This window comes from Erpetoichthys calabaricus, chromosome 2, assembly GCF_900747795.2.
Source record: "Erpetoichthys calabaricus chromosome 2, fErpCal1.3, whole genome shotgun sequence".
Classification (NCBI taxonomy): domain Eukaryota; kingdom Metazoa; phylum Chordata; class Cladistia; order Polypteriformes; family Polypteridae; genus Erpetoichthys; species Erpetoichthys calabaricus.
In genome coordinates, this window is record NC_041395.2 from 48,721,607 (window position 1) to 48,740,823 (window position 19,217).

General features: G+C 37.9%; 1 protein-coding gene across 4 annotated transcripts in view; it reads left to right on the forward strand.

The window, feature by feature from the left end:
- trim66 (tripartite motif containing 66) overlaps positions 1–19,217 on the forward strand; it is a 155,886-nt gene that overhangs the window by 75,435 nt on the left and 61,234 nt on the right. For all 4 annotated transcript variants that reach the window (XM_051923663.1, XM_051923664.1, XM_051923666.1 and 1 more), the window contains exons 4-7: positions 1,835–1,967; positions 7,865–7,981; positions 18,101–18,215; positions 18,702–18,848. In XM_051923663.1, the coding sequence (XP_051779623.1) occupies positions 1,835–1,967; positions 7,865–7,981; positions 18,101–18,215; positions 18,702–18,848 (512 nt within the window). The remainder of the gene's footprint in view (positions 1–1,834; positions 1,968–7,864; positions 7,982–18,100; positions 18,216–18,701; positions 18,849–19,217) is intronic.

Below are 19,217 nucleotides of genomic sequence, written 5' to 3' on the forward strand. Positions count from 1 at the left end.
AATCAGTAATCCATGCATTTATTACGTCCCGGCTTGATTACTCTAATTCCTGCCTTTATGGTATCAGCAAAGCCACTCTTTCTAGACTACAACTGGTTCAAAATGCGGCTGCAAGGCTTCTAACAGGGAGTGGCAGAGGCCAACATATTACTCCAGTTTTAAAAACCTTACATTGGCTGCCGGTTATATTCAGAATCGATTTTAAGATACTCCTCCTAACTTATAAGGCATTAAATGGTCTAGCCCCCGCATATTTGAGTGTTTCGCTCCATCGATACAATCCCCCTCGAGTTCTTTGATCCGCAGATCAGCTGCTTCTAACCGTTCCCAAGGCACGTTCCAAAGCTCGTGGTGAAAGGGCTTTCTCCGTCAGTGCACCCAGGCTCTGGAACTCCCTACCCTTAGTGGTTAGGCAAGCCACTTCAGTTGCCACATTCAAATTACGCTTAAAAACGCACTTCTTCACATTGGCTTTTAATTCTTAACTTGTTTCATTTTCTACTTGTTTTTCGTTATTTTCTCTATTTTATTGGGTCCTCTGACCTGTTTTTAGTTTCTTAGTTCAAATTCTCTCTTAATGTTTGCTTTTAATATTTTGTTTTTAGTCCTGTTTGTTTTAACTGTACAGCGCTTTGGTCGGTTGTAATGCTGTGTTTTTAAGCGCTCAACAAATAAATATGGTATGGTATGGTATGGTATCAAGTCCAGAAATCTAAAAGAACTACAGAATCACTAAACTAAAACTTCAAACTTCAAAAAATGAACAAAAATCAAAAGGCAGAAAAAAACAAACCATGATAATAATTTTTAAAATCTTGCACAAGGAGAGTTCTAATAAGTGGCTGTTGCAAAGACTAATGTTTGAATGTGGCAGCTATCACACCGTCCTTCATTTAAGTCTTGTCACAGTGCCAATAATGAAACACTGATGGGGATGGTACAAAGTAACCCAGGAGTGAATTCTCCAAGTGTCATGATTTTGGGTCCTCAAAGGCTGCCAGTTTTTATTTCCTTTGTTAGGTCTGCTTCCAATATTGCTATGAGCGTGGCCTCTAAGGTCTGGACCCATTGTAATTGACGAGACAGGATAAAAGGACTGCTGTGACTACAAATTTTTATTAAATCTGTGGATACCAAATCTTTAAATTTTTCAAATTTTATCATTGTGCTTTTTTCTTGCATGTACTTTTTGTTTTGACTTACTTGTTCTCACAACCACGATAATTGTCTCTCATATTGGACTTTGGTTTTTTCACGCTTTATATCTTTTTTTGTTTTGTTTTACACGCACATCTCACGTTTTTTGTTCAAAATGTTTATCTGCCATTTTGCTGACAGAATACCAACAGATTACAACTGGGAGAAAGACATTTAGGGAGAAAGTGGTTTTTTTTAGCAATCTATCAATCTGACAGGTGGCAGCAAGTAGGCCTGGTGTATAATTTTTTTGCCTGCCTCATTAAATGAGTTTGGGGATCAGGACTGCAGGAGGAGTTTTAGGTGGATGACTCTAGATAGTGTGGAGAGGTGAGAGGAGCAGACTTTGAGAGAAAGGAAGTTGTGTTTATTTATAATACTTAAATGTGGGTAAGCTCACTACAAATGAAACCTACGTGTGTAGGCTCAGAGAAGTAGCAGAATTTTGTTTTCTGCTTGTTTGTTTTGCACGTTGTTGCTTGTTTTATTAACCCTCTTCTTCATGTCCTTTATTCTGTAAAGACATCTTTTATGTAACTTGCTCCTCCTTGTCGTTATTCTGGGGCAGGGGCAGCTCAAGATCACTCCATATCCTCTATGAATATACTGTATGAATGACATTTCTTATTATCTTTAGGTGCTGAAGATCATGTGGAAAGATTTGGCCTATTTTGCCCATTTCATGATCACAAACGTTTGCATTTCTTTTGTGAAAAGTGTAACATAATGACATGTGAAACCTGTCATCTTCTATCACAAAAGGACCACAGGTAAGTTTTGTGTTCTAGAAAAAAAAACAATTTCAAATGATTTTTTTTCTGTTAACGCTACATGTTTTTATTTGTTTCATTGCCACATATCTATATACTGTATTTACGGGGTGGACAAAAGTGGGTTTACATATGTTTTAGGTTATTTGAACACTTATGTGATTGTAACTAAGTGTACAATGGGTGTCCCAGTGTTCATCTTGAAGAACACCTTGAATCCTACTAATTCCTTTCATAATGTGAACATTACAGTCATGACATTTCTTAATCTGTTTGCTTAAACCTTACCTCATAGCTCATACTTGATAGTCCCAGAATCATCCTAGTTATTTTCTTCAGACTTTCTTTAGTCCAACAATAATTTCTAAATTATATAAGTCCAACCATAAATTATAAAAGTATGCATAGTATTCCAGATGAGGCCTCACTAGCTCATTAAATAGTTTAGTTATAAATTTCCTTGACTTCAGATATTGGACTACTGCGTAAACTGCCTGGATGTAGACAGCTCAATACAACTCCAAGGCCCTTCTCTTTTGGTGTGCAATCTTTCCTTTGCATAGTCACATCTGACATTTTAACCACACTATTTATGTGTAGGACTTTATACATACTGTATAGTAAATTTAATTTGTTCAAGTCTAAATTCTTACCATCTATAAAGATTTGGCTGATTATCTGCCCTTTCACCTATTTGGTGTCATTTGCAAAAGTAACTATCTTGCTGTTATTACTAAAGTCATTTATACTGTATGTATTAAAAAGTGCAGTGCCTTCTTAATAGTCTTCTTTTTAAACTCTTTATTTACCCACATTGGAATTCTCTTCATTCTCTTCTAAATTTGAAAATGAATGTATCCTGCATTGCATGTAAAATGCATTTAAAATTGTCCACTGTTCCTGGACTATCTCCATATTTAATAGCCTTTTTTACAGTTTGCTTCATCTGGTCAAAATTTGCCTTACCTATTTTAAATTGATCTGATTGAGCTTTTTAATAAGGTGCTCTGTAAAATCAACGTGAAATATATTATGTTACAATCACCAGAACATAATGGTTCAATAACATGTACCCACCCCTGAATTATACCCTGATAATTATACAAAAATAAATCAAGACAGGCTTCTCCTCTTGCTGGTTATTTAACATAGTCTACTAAACACAGTCATTGACTATACCCATTACTCCACTATTTGCAAAATTATCCAAATTTATGTTTTTGCTATTATAATATACCCCTCAATAATTGCTTTTTAATATTATTTCAAAGATGTAAATTGGAACTATTGTCTGCATCCCAGATGCTTTCTAGATTAATCCAAATATCAATACTATGATGCAGTTCATCACCCTTTGGTTATGATGTTAGTGGTGGTGTATGCCTTTTGTCCAGTGGTCCAGTTGGTCTGAAGCCTAGTATACTGTACCAAAACCAGAGCAAAGGAACACTTTCTTGATTTCATCTGGGCTAGACATGCTGTAGATGCCATCAGTATCAGCTGAACCCCAATGGCTGGCTGTAGTATGTCTTTCAGGCACCAAATAGTGTCTTGTGTCACATGTAATTGACTTATTTTGCAACTCTTTCCCCTGAGAGTCAATGGTCGGCATAAGTTGGGAGGCTTATTGTAGATAATGTTCACATTTTCTATAGTGAAGATAGAGAAAGATGCTGTGGCCAGGCAAAAGGCAGACCTGTCACAAAAGATATGCCATCCTGCCCACCCAACTCAACAAAGACCAATGATTTGGCTGCTATCAAACCTCAGTCACTGCCGTTCAGAATTGTCTTTATATTTTAAGGCAGTAACATGAACCTTAAGATCTCTGTGATCCTAACAGGTTTAGTTATCTTTTTAAGTCCAATGCACAGCTGTCAAGTGGCAATGTTAAACCTAACAAACATGTAAGCCTTGCAATTTGCAGACATGTCCATGCTGACTTTCTGTATTGATTTTAATGGAATTTAAACTAATGCTTATGGATGAAATCACATTATTTGTCAGTTACAAAATGTATATACACAGTGACAGATGGATAAAAGAGCAGAAAGACAAAAACGTGGCACAAGATAAGGCATCACTTTGAAAAAGTATACAAATAAAGGAAAATCACACTGTTGAATGGTGATCTCCTCCACATGTTGCTGTAATTAAATGGAGCTACCCTGGATGTCAGAGGGAGTAGTCAATTTGAATGTATTACAATGACTGAAGAAACATATAGGATAGAACTAAGGAGGGCTTGCTTAAAAGGTAGTCAATAAGGACCCTCCTCTGGAATAAACAGGATACTGCAGCCCATTACAGAGGCTGTATGGCCTTAGTGTTTAAGGACACCTGTTTTTTAAACAGTAGATGATATCAGTGGTGTAGCTATGCAGGGTTCACTGGAAGATATCCTGGTGACACTTTGAGTTTTAAAGAGCATTCCTGAACCACAAGTGGATTAGAGACAAGTCCCTGTTACTCAGCAAAAAGATGAGATGAAAGCTTACTGGCAGGAAGTTAGAGAGGTCCGTAGTAGAGAAACACAATGGAAGGTGACTAGAAGAGCTAGGTGGTGCTTGGATTTTGTGCTGGGCAACTGGGTATACAACAACACCACTTATATACACTATGTAGCTAAAAGTATGTGGACATCCCTCCAAATGATTGGGTTTACATATTTCAGTTGCATCCATTGTTAACAGGTTCATCAAACCATGTCTGTATGGACTTGGCTTTGTGCACAAGTGTGTAGATACGCTTCCCTGAACTGTTGCCACAAAGCTGGATGTGCTCAATTGTCTAAAATATCTTTATATGCTGTAGCATTAACAGTACCCATCACTGAAACTAAAGGGACTACCCCCAAACCCTGATGTCCAGATCAGATCCATATCATTATCCCTTCTCCACTAAAATGTTCAGTTGGCAATATGCAGTCTGCAAGATAGCATTCTCCTGATATGTGCAAAACCAAAAATCGCCCTTCAGACTGTCAAATAGTAAAGTGTGATTCCTCACTCTAGAAACCACACTTCCACTATTCCACAGTCCAATGGTGGACTGCTGTACACCACTCAAGTCAATGCTTGGTATTGCACCTAGTTATCTTAAGCTTGTGTACAACTGCTTGACCATGGAAACCCATTGCATGAAACTCCTGGTACAAAGTTATTGTGCTGACATTGCTTCCAGAGGCAGCTTGGAACTCTGTTGTGAGTGATGCAACAGAAGATATGTGATTTTTTCACACAGTCTGCCTCAATACTTGACAGTTCTGTGTTTGTATAGTCTACTACTTCGTCCACTTAACTATAACAGCATTGACCATTACCAGGGAAAAGGTGACACCCTATGATAGTGCCATGTTTAATGTTGCTGAGCTTTTCAGCATGACTCATTCTACTTCAAATGTTTGTCAATGGAGATTGCAAAGTTATGTGCTTGATTTGATGAGTCTAGTGTTGAGGTACTTGAGAGGCCCTCACAAAGCCCTGACCTCAACTCTATTTAACACCTTAGGGATGAATTGAAACACTAAATGAGATCCAGATCTTCTCATTCAAAAGCAATACCTGGCCTCACAATTGCTCTTTTTGGAGAATGGGCTGAAATTCCCCCACACACACTCCAAAATCTTGTGGAAAGCTTTCCCAGAGGAGTGGAGCCTCTTACAGCCACAATGTGGGAGTGGCAGTACAATGTCCAAGAAGCTCATATAGGTGTGGTGGTCTGGTGTTCTCAAACTTTTGACTATATAGTGTAGCAGGATTTTCTTTGTTTTGGATCAGTTTTAATGCTTAGGCTTTTCCCTTTAATCATCCATACATTTTATGTTTATTGCCCCAATATTAGGTACACTTCTATAATATTCTCTGGTTCCTCTATATTAGGATGAAACACAGAGTTACATTGAAGTAAACATAAGTACTTTGTTAATGAATTTAATTCTGATCTATTGTTATCACAAAAGTTCTTTTGGCCTTGAGATGTTTAGGGTGCAAGTAAATGTGAGATTTACGCTGAAATTTTAATATTGTAATATGCTGGCAATAAAATTGTGATTCTTCTACATAGACACGCTCGCACACTGGCAACAAATACTAAATAAAAAAATATAGACAGATACAGTCATGTGAAAAAGTAAGTACATTCAAGAAAATGGTTAACTTTTTCAACATATTTGAACAGGCAAACAATAGATATTTATGCACACATTCCAGGATGGATTCTGATATCTGCTTTTGTTCTTCATCCACATCATTGGACTGATCGAGCACTGCAAATTTCTTGGATAGGACAATTTGGAATTCTTGCTTGATTGCTGGATCCCTCAGACGCGTCCAGTTCAGCTTGGCTGATGTAGATTTCTTGTGATTTTCCTATTGGAATTATAGCTCTATCTTAGCACAGATTATTTAGTGTTTAGATCTGCAATCTGGCCCTCTAATGGTACGAACATCCTTGAGTGATGCTCGGAATCGAGAGGTGATCAAGATGTAGTCCAGGATGGCCAAATCTCTGTCTGATGGGTTTCGTCATGTGAGCTGATGTTTGCGGGAATGCTGGAAGTGTCTATTCCCCAGTCAGATGGTTAGATGTGGCGAAGGATATTAGACGCAATCCATTATCATTGATATCCCTGTTGCCAAATCTGCCTATTGTTTCTTCCCATCCAGTCCAGTCTGCACCAATGTGGGTGTTGAAATCTCCAGCCAATACAACAAGCTCAGTCTTCAGAATTGTGTCCAGTGCATGTTATTATAGAAATCGTCCTTGGCCATATCTAAGCTGGTCTCAGTTGGTGCATAGACAGCAGATAAAATGTAAGTCTTGATGGTACCATTGGCGATGAGCACTGCCAGGCAATGTGATATTAGTTCTGTCAGCCCAGCTATCCACTATAAATCCGACGCTTGCTTCTCATTTTCCGCTGCCAGAGTAGTGCATCTTCATCATTTCATCAACTGTAGATGGATGAATGATCAGCGTTCCAGATCCAGTGTGTCATTATTCCAATACTGCTACAATCGAGATTTTGCACTTCAACAATTCCTTGGTTATAATTTCCTTTTGGCTGATGTGGTGACCAGTTTGCACATTCCACTCGGCGATGCAGGTTTCCAATTTTGGCACAATGAGTTTCCTTTGGCCAGTAGTCCACTTCTCACCAGTACCCTGGATCCCCAATGCTGGTGCATCAGCTACTCCAGATGCGGTAGCATGAGCGCATAGGTTAGTTCTGTATTCCATCGGTTTCATACCAAGGTTTTACGTCCCCTTGGCGGGGGACCAACCCTCCTTCTTTCGCAGTTGGGCTTGGGACCTTCCATGATGGAGTTTGAAGTATTTCACCTTTGTCTGTGGGCAGTGTTTGTAAGACATCCAACTGTTTTCTGGTTCAAATATATTGACAAAGTCAGCAGTTACCATGGAGTGAACTTACTTTTTGTTATAATATGACATAGATAGATAGATAGATAGATAGATAGATAGATAGATAGATAGATAGATAGATAGATAGATAGATAGATAGATAGATAGATAGATAGATAGATAGATAGATAGATAGATAGATCATGACAGTTTTTAAGCAATGTACACATGAGAACTGGAGATGCTTGAACACCTACATAGGTAACCACATGAGCATAAATGAATGAATGGTCTCCCTCATCTGTAAAATGTTGTATGTTTTCATTAAATATTCTGTGTATATCTGAATATTGCCTTTTCTTTTGAGTATCAGTATAACAATGAAACAATGCATTTATTTAACAGTAATTATACATTCATAAAATAATTCCCCAGAAACTGGGTAGCAAATGGAAAAAATGGAAGGCTTGACATTGAAATATTAGTTTATTAACATTATAATTAATTGTAATGTATATTTATTATCATTTCAGGGTTCTGTATGTTGGAACAGCTCTTCAAAATCAGCAGTGTTATTTTGAAAATGTAACAACACAAATGATAAACAAAAAAACAGCAATGAAGACTTCTGCTAAATATTTAGAACACAGGTAATGTGAAGAGTCTATGATTTTTTAAGTCTTTTTAGCTTTTTCTCTATTTCTATTTGGTTTCTTTCCTGCATTGATACTAAGCATTTTTCTGTGTAGAATTTGCACATTTTCAATGGGGCTTATCTGTAATGAACAGATATTTTGTCCGTGGTTGCTTTTATCCTTGTACCTATAATAGTGAACATTATCTTCTCATGGTCTGCTACTAAAGAAAATGTGTTCTAAAAATATATAGATATTAGTACATGATTATTATTGTTCAAACAGACTAAAAACAATAGCTCTTTATCAACAACATATCACAAATGTCTTTAATGTGGAGAATAAGTAAAGTTGGTATCATCTGTTATTTTTGGTATTTTGTATTTTGGTATGGGTGGAGTGGTGGCTCTGAGGCTAAGGATCTGCGCTGGTATCCCGAAGGTTGCCGGTTCAAATCCCCGTCACTGCCAAAAGATATCCTGCTCTGCTGGAACCCTTGAGCAAGGCCCTTAGCCTGTAATTGCTCCAGGGGCGCTGTACAATGGCTGACTCTGTGCTCTGACCCCAAGGGGTATGCGAAAACTACCAAATTCCTAATACAAGAAATTGTATAAGGCAAAATAAAGAACAAAAAAAAAATGTTGTATTAATTCTTGAGGGTTAAAGTGAATTGCTGCATGTTTTCCATGAGCATGATAGGATAAATGCATTTTACAATGGTATTAAGTGTGCTTTCATTCATATTAAGAAATTTATTTTTAAGTTAGGATGTTCACACATCTTCCTAGATATACAGCATTAGATTAATTTTTGACAAGAACAAGCCAGTCAATACCATTCATCTAGATTCTCCAAAATAAAATTGATTCTGGATTTTAAAGTCCCAAAAGTCATGCACTACCACACTACTTTGTAATATTATTCCATGTGCCTATAGTTCTGTGTGTGAAGAAATACTTTCTAATATCTGTGTTGCTGTGCTCTTGTTGAAGAATTTATTTTAAAGTAACCACAGGGATCCACTGTATTAATTAAACCACGTTAAGAAACTTTCTTACTTTTACCTCCATAACATATCCCATGTTCGTTCATTCCTCTCCTTTTCTAATGCTGAGAAATGTGTCCATACTTTTATCACATCCTGCATTGATTATTGTAACTCTCTACTTGCAGCAGTGATATTTCAGTTCTGATATTAATTGTAGTTTTTATTTTATTTTATAAAATTATTTATTTTTATTTCATTCTAGTTTTCATTGTACTCAACAATTTTTATTTTTATTTGGTTCTGTGTTTAAAATTTTTGTTTTTATTTTATTTAGTTTTGGCTTTTTTACATAATATTAGTACAATTTTACTTTTTGTTTCTGTTACAAGACCACAAATGCTGGCCTTCACATATTTCAATGCAATTTAAGTTTCATCTAACAAAATACACTCATAGATCATAATGTCGTTAAACACAGCTTGACTATCAATGATCAAACAGATGAAGTGGCCTAATGAGTGTAGTCAGCAAGATAAAATGTTTCAACCCAAGAAACCAGTCTGTGCAAGTACAATGCTGTTAAGCTTTAAATAAGCATGCATTTCGAGAGATGTGTTCATGTTGCAACGACGCCCATTGCACAGATAGACTTACAGTGAAAATATTTGTTTGACGAGCGCCTGTAATGCAGGTGCACAGACAAGGTCCTCGGCCATTGGCCGATTTCTTCTGCCAGTACCCAAGTGTGGTGAGGTTCATGGCTGGTGAGGCACTGACTCCTTCAGAATCAGATTTACAAATATATGAACCCAAAAGAATAGCTTATTCACTATTCAGCTGGCAGCATGTACATTGACTACTGGCTGAGATCTCATCAGCATTCTTTACACACACGTAGGTTAGGCACATATTTGGCTGAGAAAGAACGTTACATTTATAGTGGCGAGAGAGAGCGGAGAGAGCGCATTTGCTCCTTACCCTCTATGTGTTCTAAATTTGCCGTTGCAATTTCACAATTCATACTCCATCAATACAAATGAAAGAATAGAGTGGTGTACAAAAAAAACGGATTTCAATTTTGACCTTAATTGAAATATTTAGTTGTTTTTAAAACCTTTTAATTCTAATGCTTTAATCAATTTTAATACAAACTGTTCAACAAAAGGATAACAAGAAAAACAAAAAAATATTTTATTTAAGGTCAAAGTTTAGTTTTCAAATATTGGATTTTTTTCTTAGTCTGATTCCATTTGTTTAAAAATTGAAAACCGTTTATGGTCTTACCTTTATTTGTAAAGGAAGTCCATGCGCCTATCATTCTCCACGAAAATCTCTGTCACTTTCTTGTAAAAATCCTCCTTATTTTCCTTTAGTTTTTAAAGTATTAATCTTTCATTTTGGAAGTCACTCGGAACAATAAATAAAAATAAACAGACCGCTGCAGTGCACTTGACTTTCCGATATCGCTAACTTATTGGCGCTGAGAGCCTCCACGTAGAAGAACAGCAACGAGCACCTGTTGGGCTCACATCCACCCCCTTCAGTGTGGGACGGTACTGTCTGTCTCACCTTGTGCCTTTTCACTGTGGTTTTATGTCCGATCAGCAAGATTAAATATGTCACACACATTCATTAAAGATATTAGCCAGACAGTGGAAAGTCAGGGTGTATAATAAACGCGTGTGCAAACATTATATTGGCAACATACAGAGAGACGGCAACAGGCACGTGTCAAATGTATGCATCAACCCAGTGTGTGAGGGATAGTGCAGTCCGAGGTGACGCTTGGCTCGTCTTGTCGCTGCCGCACTTCGCGTCTCTCCCCTGTATTTGATCAGGTAATGCACAAATTCAACGATTTTGAATATCAAAATCATCAAAATTATTGGAGTCATACAGAAAACAAATTTATAGCACAGACAGGTGGACAAATTTATTTTATGTTGTCATTATTACATTTTTTACTTTTTATGATGACAGGTGAGACCGCACGTCCCTGTATGAAGTGCAGTCATGGTGCCAGAGAAGTGCTGGACTTCTACTAAATACTGATCCAGCTGGCCCTGCACTGAAACTCCGAAACTCTTTTCTTCTTCTTGCACACTACATTTGTTTTTATTATCATCTGCACTGTAATTAAATTATTTCCATATGTTGTTTGATCGCTTTCTACCCGCAAACATCTGTGCAAAACTCGCCATTGTCAACCACAAGCACTTACTGCTTCAACCCAATGAGCCAAATGTGCTCAACAAACAAACAACTGTCTTTATGGAAGTTGCTCCATGTGACTATAGTAAACCCAAGTTACAAGATCACCGCATAATGAACAGAGCAACGTAACTGAACGCTCAGGGCGACCTACAAACAACCGCTCTGCATGTCTGAACCGGATTGAATGAAAATGCCATTTTTCTCGTTTTTACTCAATTTTCGTTCTCGTTTTAGTTCATTCACATATCACTAATTTTAATTTTTATTTAGTTTTAGTTTCTCTGTTTGCCTTAATTTCAGTTCTTGTGCTTGTAAAAAGAAAAAAAATATTTTTAGTTCTAGTTCTTGTTTTTGTTATGAAAATATCTCTGACTTACAGGTGTCGCTTCTAATCTTATATCACAGATCCATTTAATTCAAAACTCTACTATAAAGGTCCTAACATGAACCAGCAACAGTGAGCACATAACACCCATCCTGCTTCGCCTCCACTGGCTCTCTGTGTTTTACAGGATTGAATATGAAATTCTATTTTTACCCTACAAAGATTTAAATGGCCTCGCACCGGACTACATCAGTGACCATCACTATGCTTCTGTTCGCCCTCTAGGGTCCACTGATTCTGGCAATCTTGTTGTGCCCCATACTGACCTGCACTCTATGGATGACAGGGCCTTCAGTTGTACATTGCCCAGACTTTGGAATGACCTCCCTAAATGAATTAGATCAGCTGACTCCATTCATTATTTTAAAAAACAACTTAAAATTCATCTGTTCAGGAAGGCTTTTAACTTAACGTGACATTCTGCCTCATCTTTCAGATTGCCTCTCTGTCCAGATGCTCAGTATAATTTGTGTGTGTGTTATATTACAAATTCTGTTATTTGCTAGGCTTTTCTTTCAGTATTGAGTTTCGTATTGTACTCTGGTTTATTGTCTGTTTTTCTATTTAAAGCTTTGTATGTCCTGTATCTATCTGTTTTAGTGTTCTATTCAGGAAACATTTGTACCCAGTGTTACATATACCTGCTGTTTCTTTCTGAGAGTCTGTGAAGTGCCTTGTGCATGGAAAAGGCACTCTATAAATAAAATGTATTATTATTGTTATTATTATTATTATTAATTATTATTATTATTATTATTATTATATTGGGGCGGCACGGTGGTAGCGCTGCTGCCTCGCAGTTAGGAGACCCGGGTTCGCTTCCCGGGTCCTCCCTGCGTGGAGTTTGCATGTCCTCCACGTGTCTGTGTGGGTTTCCTCCGGGAGCTCCGGTTTCCTCCCACAGTCCAAAGACATGCAGGTTAGGTGGATTGGTGATTCTAAATTAGCCCTAGTGTGTGCTTGGTGTGTGGGTGTGTTTGTGTGTGTCCTGCGGTGGGTTGGCACCCTGCCCAGGATTGTTTCCTGCCTTGTGCCCTGTTTTGGCTGGGATTGGCTCCAGCGGACCCCCGTGACCCTGTGTTCGGATTCAGCGGGTTGGAAAATGGATGGATGGATTATTATATTGATGTCACCTCTTAACCTTTGTTTGCTTAAACTGAAAAGGTATCAGTCTAGTGGCTTTCCTGAAGACTTTCTTTGTGCTGCTACTGTATATATATCTTATAAAATGGAAAAACAACATGTACACAGTACTCCAGATGAGGCCTTACTAGTGTATTTTATAGATTAAGCACAACCTGTTTTGATTTGTACTCTAAACATCGTGCTATATAACCTAACATCCTATTATTGCTTCTGTACACTGTCAGGATATACATAATGATGAGTCCACATTGACTCCAAGGTCCTTCTCATAAGGTGCACTTTCAATTTTCAAACCTCACAATTTTATTCAGTTTTAGCATTTCTACTTCCTATGTGTGGTATCTTACATTTACAGTACTTACACTTAGCCTAATCTCCCACAAATCTGTCTAAGCCTGTATACTATCCAAATCCCTCTGTAATAATTCAGCTGACTGCACATTATCTTTCCTTCGTCCTAGTTTAGTGTCATCTTCAAACTTGTCCAGCTTATTGTTTATATTCTTGTCCAGACTGTTTATGCAGTTGTACCATCACAGATCCCTGAGGGACACCATTTTCAACATCACCTAATTCTGAAAAGGTTATTCTCACCTATGGTTCTTAGTGTTTAAGACAATTTTCTACCCTCCTACACACAACACCCTGAATTCCTAGTTCTTTTAGCGTGATTACTAGTCTCTCATTTGGGACCTTATCAAAGGCCTAGTAACAAACAGGGTAAATAATATCATCTGCACCTTTCTGATCATATGCTTTTGCGTCTTCCTCATAGAACTTCACCATATTGGTGAAAGAAAATCTCCCCTGTCTGAACCCATGCTATTTCCTGATTAGACCCATTTTTGACATGATAACATGTGATACTTTGTTTTTTCTTGAAAAGTTGCTTCCCTTAATTTACTTGTGATGCACATTAATCTTACTGGCCTATAAATACTTGGATCAGCCCAGTAACCCTTTTTATATAATGAAATAATGTGTACTGGTTTCCAGTCCTTAGAAATTTCTCCAGTGTGCATTAAAGTTTGAAAAAAAAAGCATCAAGGGTTTATATGCCACATGTACTCCCTAACCTCTTTGAGAACTATAGAATAATTGTTATCTGGTCCTGGAGATCTTTTAGATTTCAGCTTATTTAATCTAAGCAGCACTTCTTCCTCTACAATTTCCACATCACTAAGTACCTCCTTCGGACCCCAGGAACTGTTGGGAGGTTGTCAACTTCTTCATCCATGTAAAATGCAAGATCAGAGCTTTCTTATTTCACTGTCTATAGACGGTATTTGAGTTTGCCCTCACTGTATCTAATACACTTAACATCCCACTTGACTGTTCTTTTACTACTAAGATATTGAAAGAAGGGGCGGCATGGTGGCGCAGTGGGTAGCGCTGCTGCCTCGCAGTTGGGAGACCTGGGGACATGGGTTCACTTCCCGGGTCCTCCCTGCGTGGAGTTTGCATGTTCTCCCCGTGTCTGTGTGGGTTTCCTCCGGGAGCTCCGGTTTCCTCCCACAGTCCAAAGACATGCAGGTTAGGTGGATTGGTGATTCTAAATTGGCCCTAGTATGTGCTTGGTGTGTGGGTGTGTTTGTGTGTGTCCTGCGGTGGGTTGGCACCCTGCCCAGGATTGGTTCCCTGCCCTGTGCCCTGTGTTGGCTGGGATTGGCTCCAGCAGACCCCCGCGACCCTGTGTTCGGATTCAGCGGGTTGGAAAATGGATGGATGGATATTGAAAGAATCTCTTTGAGGTCATTTGCCTCTTCTACCGTATTTCTTTCTAACTGTCTTTTAGCTTTCCTAATATTTTTTAACCATTGTTCTCATAAGCCCTGTGGCTAGTGCAGGAGTTGATAGTCTTATTTAGCTATTTTTCCTTTGCAAATTCTTTTGTAGTTCCTTATTTATCGATTGTGGAATTTTCTTCAGTTCCCTACTGCTTCTGCATCTTGGCATAAAAACCTGTCCTGTGTTATACGTAAAACACCTTTGAACCTTCACTACATCCCCTCAACTGTATCCATACTTAAAATTTTAAAATTATCTTACTAAGACTTTGCTGCATCAGCTCCAAATTTTACTTACTAAAATTAAACTTAACAGTTATAGTTTGTGAATTTGCAGAACACCATAAAAAGTACTATATTATGGCCACTAGATCCTAAAGTTTCAGTATTAGGTGGTAGTATTAGGTATTGGTAATTTTGATCAATCCAATCTTTTTCTGCACTAGCTTTTTCAGTTAAGAGATACTGAAGAGCACTTGGAGAAAATCCACACAGACACAAGGAGAAAATATAAATTCTACATAATTAAAGACGACACCAGAATCAGACTCAAGACTCCAGAAATGTGAGGAGCAGTTGTAATAATTACACCATTATTTCACAGAAATTCTCTATGATAAGAGGCAAAGTTTGCATGATATGTGAAAGTTAAAGCACACCCTGTATGCTGAAATATCAACTGACATGCCCCTGGAGTTGGGCGATTCCTTTTCCACATAAAGATGTGTTGGTTGATTTTCCTTTTCCTTATGAAATAAATAAGTAAGCATAAATTTTTTTTAATCTTCTCACTCAAAATTTGAATTAGATATAGATGAGTATTTAAATGTCAAAAATATGCCCTACATTCATATAATGTGATACCTGGTATAATTTAGCGTTGCTAACAAGGTGGCAGAAAGTGACACCTCTGGAAACATTGTATTTTATTTGTTTTTTTTTATAGCTAAAGCAGGTGAATGGGAATTGATGAGCTATGTTGGGCTGGCCCATTCTTGTTTTTGTTTCATATGTTTTTACTGCTCAAGTAAAAGAAATATAATGTGTAATTAAAGTAAAATATTGGGACATTTGAAATTGTGTTTTGCTGATTCAGCAGTTTTTTATATCTGTGTTGATCTCCTTGTTTGGTGATGAAAGCAAGTGTACAAAAAAGACCTTGTGTGAAACTAGCACTGGAGCAGTCCAATAATTTCTTTAAGGAAATGTTTCTGGCTTTTAATTATTTTTTATTTTTTACTTTGCTTCTGGTTTGCTTCTGAATAGTTATGGTGTATGTCAGGGCCAGCTCTGAGCATAGGCTGAGTAGTCACAAGCTTAGATGCACAAGGGGGCATATGCTATAAGATCATGATGGCGCAGATCTCCAAGAGTCTGTCCCCTGCTCATCAATTTCATATGCAATTGCAATTGTGCTGATCTCTGAGAGGCAGTCAGAGACAGGACAATTGGGGTGGTAAGGGGTGGCAACCCTAATCATATCTTTTGAGATGTGGCCACCCAACACAAGGAAAAAAACAGAAGTTTTAAAGAAGACATACCCTATGGGGAGCCTGAGGGGGGGGGGGGGGGGGTCTATAAGCACCCTAGCAGGACGGATACAACATTGACAACAAAAGGCTATGAATAAATGACAAAGAGCCTGTTTTGTGCTTTTGGAAAAGTCTGTAAAAATGAAACAGGCTTGATGATCCTTCAAGCCAGGATGGGATGCTTGCCAGAGGAGACAAGGTCACAGCGCACAGGAACCACATCTAGTGAAACGCAGGTGGGGCCAGACCCAGAGTCAACCCATAGTACCCAGAACCTCCATGTGGCCCTTGTTTGAAGGATCCATTGGCTCCAGTCCAACAAGAAAAACGAGTGGCAACAGTTTGACAGAGATGTTGATAGAATGCTGGAAACATTTTCAAAAGGAAGTGTGGATGGTCAGCAGAATACAATAGTAACCAATATCAACAACTTTGCCATAGAAAGGTTGGGAGTCCGCCTTTCCAACAAAGTGGTGGCATCTATCAAGGAGGAAGAGCAGCGAAGGCACAGTGAGACTGGTTTGCTACACACAGAATGGTATTAGATGATGTCAGTTGACCTCCGGTTCCATGGGAGGAGAGGATGGAGGAGGCCCGGTAGAGGAAGAAGGCAAAATACCAGGAGCTGATTGAGGGCTGTCGGCGGCAAGGGTGGAAAACAAGGTGCTTGCCTGGAGAGGTGGAGTGCAGGGGGCTTGTAGGGCAATCCCTGTGGAAGGCCTACGGAACCCTTGGCATCATCGGGTCAAGCAGGGCAAGAACCATCAGGAACAACTTGGAGGCTATAGAGAAAGCCTCCTGATGGCTCAGGCTGAACAGAGAAGAGCCATGGGGCTGTAGTAAGCCACTTGACCACAGGCTGAGGCCTGATCAGCCTCAGTTGGATCGCCTGGAAGAGGGTGTATGATAGTTTGAAAGACCTGAAACACTCAATGATGCCAAGTTTTATCACTGATGATGTGTCCAAGTACATGCATCAAATGATGTACTAAGTAACTAAAACTTGTTTGTAAAAAAAGAGACAAAGTCTTCTTATGTGAAAAATCTTGTGATTAATTATGTAAGTGGGTGCCAATCAGTAGAAAAAAAAGAACAAAGGAAAACTTAAGTTGTATGAAAAAAATTATGATGCAATTTTAAATTTAGAAAAAAAAATTTTGGTGGGAAGAGTTTATAAAGAATTTATTGGCACCTAAATACAAATCTGAAATGTGCAAAGCAAATACATTCTGCTATGTAAGAATTGGAAGCGTAGGGAAACGTTGATGCTTGTAACACAGGGTGGTGTCATGGTGTTATGGTGGATATGGTCTTGACTGTCTATTTTTATCTTATTCAGTCTTCAAACATTTTCAAACAGATGGGTGCCAGTAATTTTTTAAACTGTTGTTTTATTACTGTTTTGGTTTATCCATAGACTATTGTGCCTACTGTGTCACATTTATTTCCCTTTGTTCTTGTTTTATCCCTTATGCTACAAAATATGCTGATCGACACCTCCAAGAATCAATATGAAAATGTGTTTGATCGTGGCCATCACATTTAGCCAGTGCCTTAACCTTGGTAGTGAGATTTACTCACACTCAGCTGTCATGATATGAATGTGTGTGTGTCTGTGTGTGTAAGTACTTCTTGTAATGGACTAGAATCCCTTACTGTATGGGGCAATGCCTGACTTGTACATAATAATACAGAATAAAAATAAGCTGGTCCAATGTACTGTTCCTAGCCAAATGGTGTAGCAAAGTAAGAGTTGGGGTTATTATAGTCTCCTATTTCACTGTTTTGGCCATGTAGCACATAAAGCATAATTTCAGAGATGTCTTGTAGTGGCTGGCAAAAAATGTAATATGTAATGTATTTCTGCTGTAGTGGAATCTGCAATTCGCCATTAAAGCACCTGTAAGACTACATGGATGGTTAATAAAAATTAACTTTTTCAATGATTGTATCAGTATTTCAATTCTAACAAGGACTTTATATAATGTGAAAGTCCACTGTTCATGTTGTCGTTGTTGTTCTGCCATTAGGAGATGTGGCAGACATGCAATACGTATTTAAGCCTGCTGTCTCTTATTGTAGGCTGCTCGAAATGAAGCTCATGTGCAGGAATACAGAAAACCAGATAAAAATGGCAAAGATGATTCTCATAAGTGAAATAAGCAAACGAACCAACATATTAATAGATGAACTTGAGGTAAATATTTTAATCATTACACTTATATTTAAAAATAGTAAAAAATACAGTATTTGTCTAGTATTGTTAACAGTTTTAAGACTTTGAAAAAAGTCTTAACGATATGTAATGCTAAAAACCTAGAAATATTTTCTCATAATTCCTTTTGAAACTTATTGCACTTTGAGCAATATATTTAACAACTGTTCAGACCTTTTTTTTTAAATCATGTGCCTAAGCATTATACTAAAGCTTGTGTTGTAAGCAATTTGCACTTTTCTTAATACAGTTAATGATAATGTTTATACCACGTCAACATGTTTAGTCAAACATAAAATATCACATCATAAATTTGAAATACTGAAATTGTATTTGTAGAAAAGCATGTACAGAGATAATTTATAATTAAATTGATTACTGATTTTAAAATATTTAAAATGTGAGTAATTAATTAATCAAGGGTGTGAAAAGATTGTTTGCTAAATACTTGTTGGCTTTTTAATACAGAAAAGAACGAATGCATTCAAATTAAACCTAGAACAGCAGCTTCATGGGATTTTTGACTTTTGTAAACAATTAGAACATGTCCAAAACTTTATCAACTGGGCTATGGACAGCAATAAAAGTGCACAATTTATCTTCAGTAAGGAACTAGTAAGTATATATTTACTTCATTTTAATTATAATACTATATACTCATGTTCAAAATATATAGTTAACAGAACATTCTCAAACTCACTTATTTTTTATGTGGGGTCAGGGGGGCTGGAGCCTATCCCTACAACACTGTGCTTAAGGTAGGAGGGTACCCTGGATGGGATGCCAGTCCATGGCAGGGCTCACTCACACACATGTGGTGATATGAGTAGGAAAACCAGAGCACCAGGAGAAAAAGCCTCGCAGATTCCAAAGATAGAATGGCTTGGTGCTGCAATTGAGGCAGCAGCAGTGTCCTCTGGTTATTAAAGCTGCAGCGCTCCCCTGCTTAATTGTGGTATATATGAAGTTTGCACATTCTTCCCA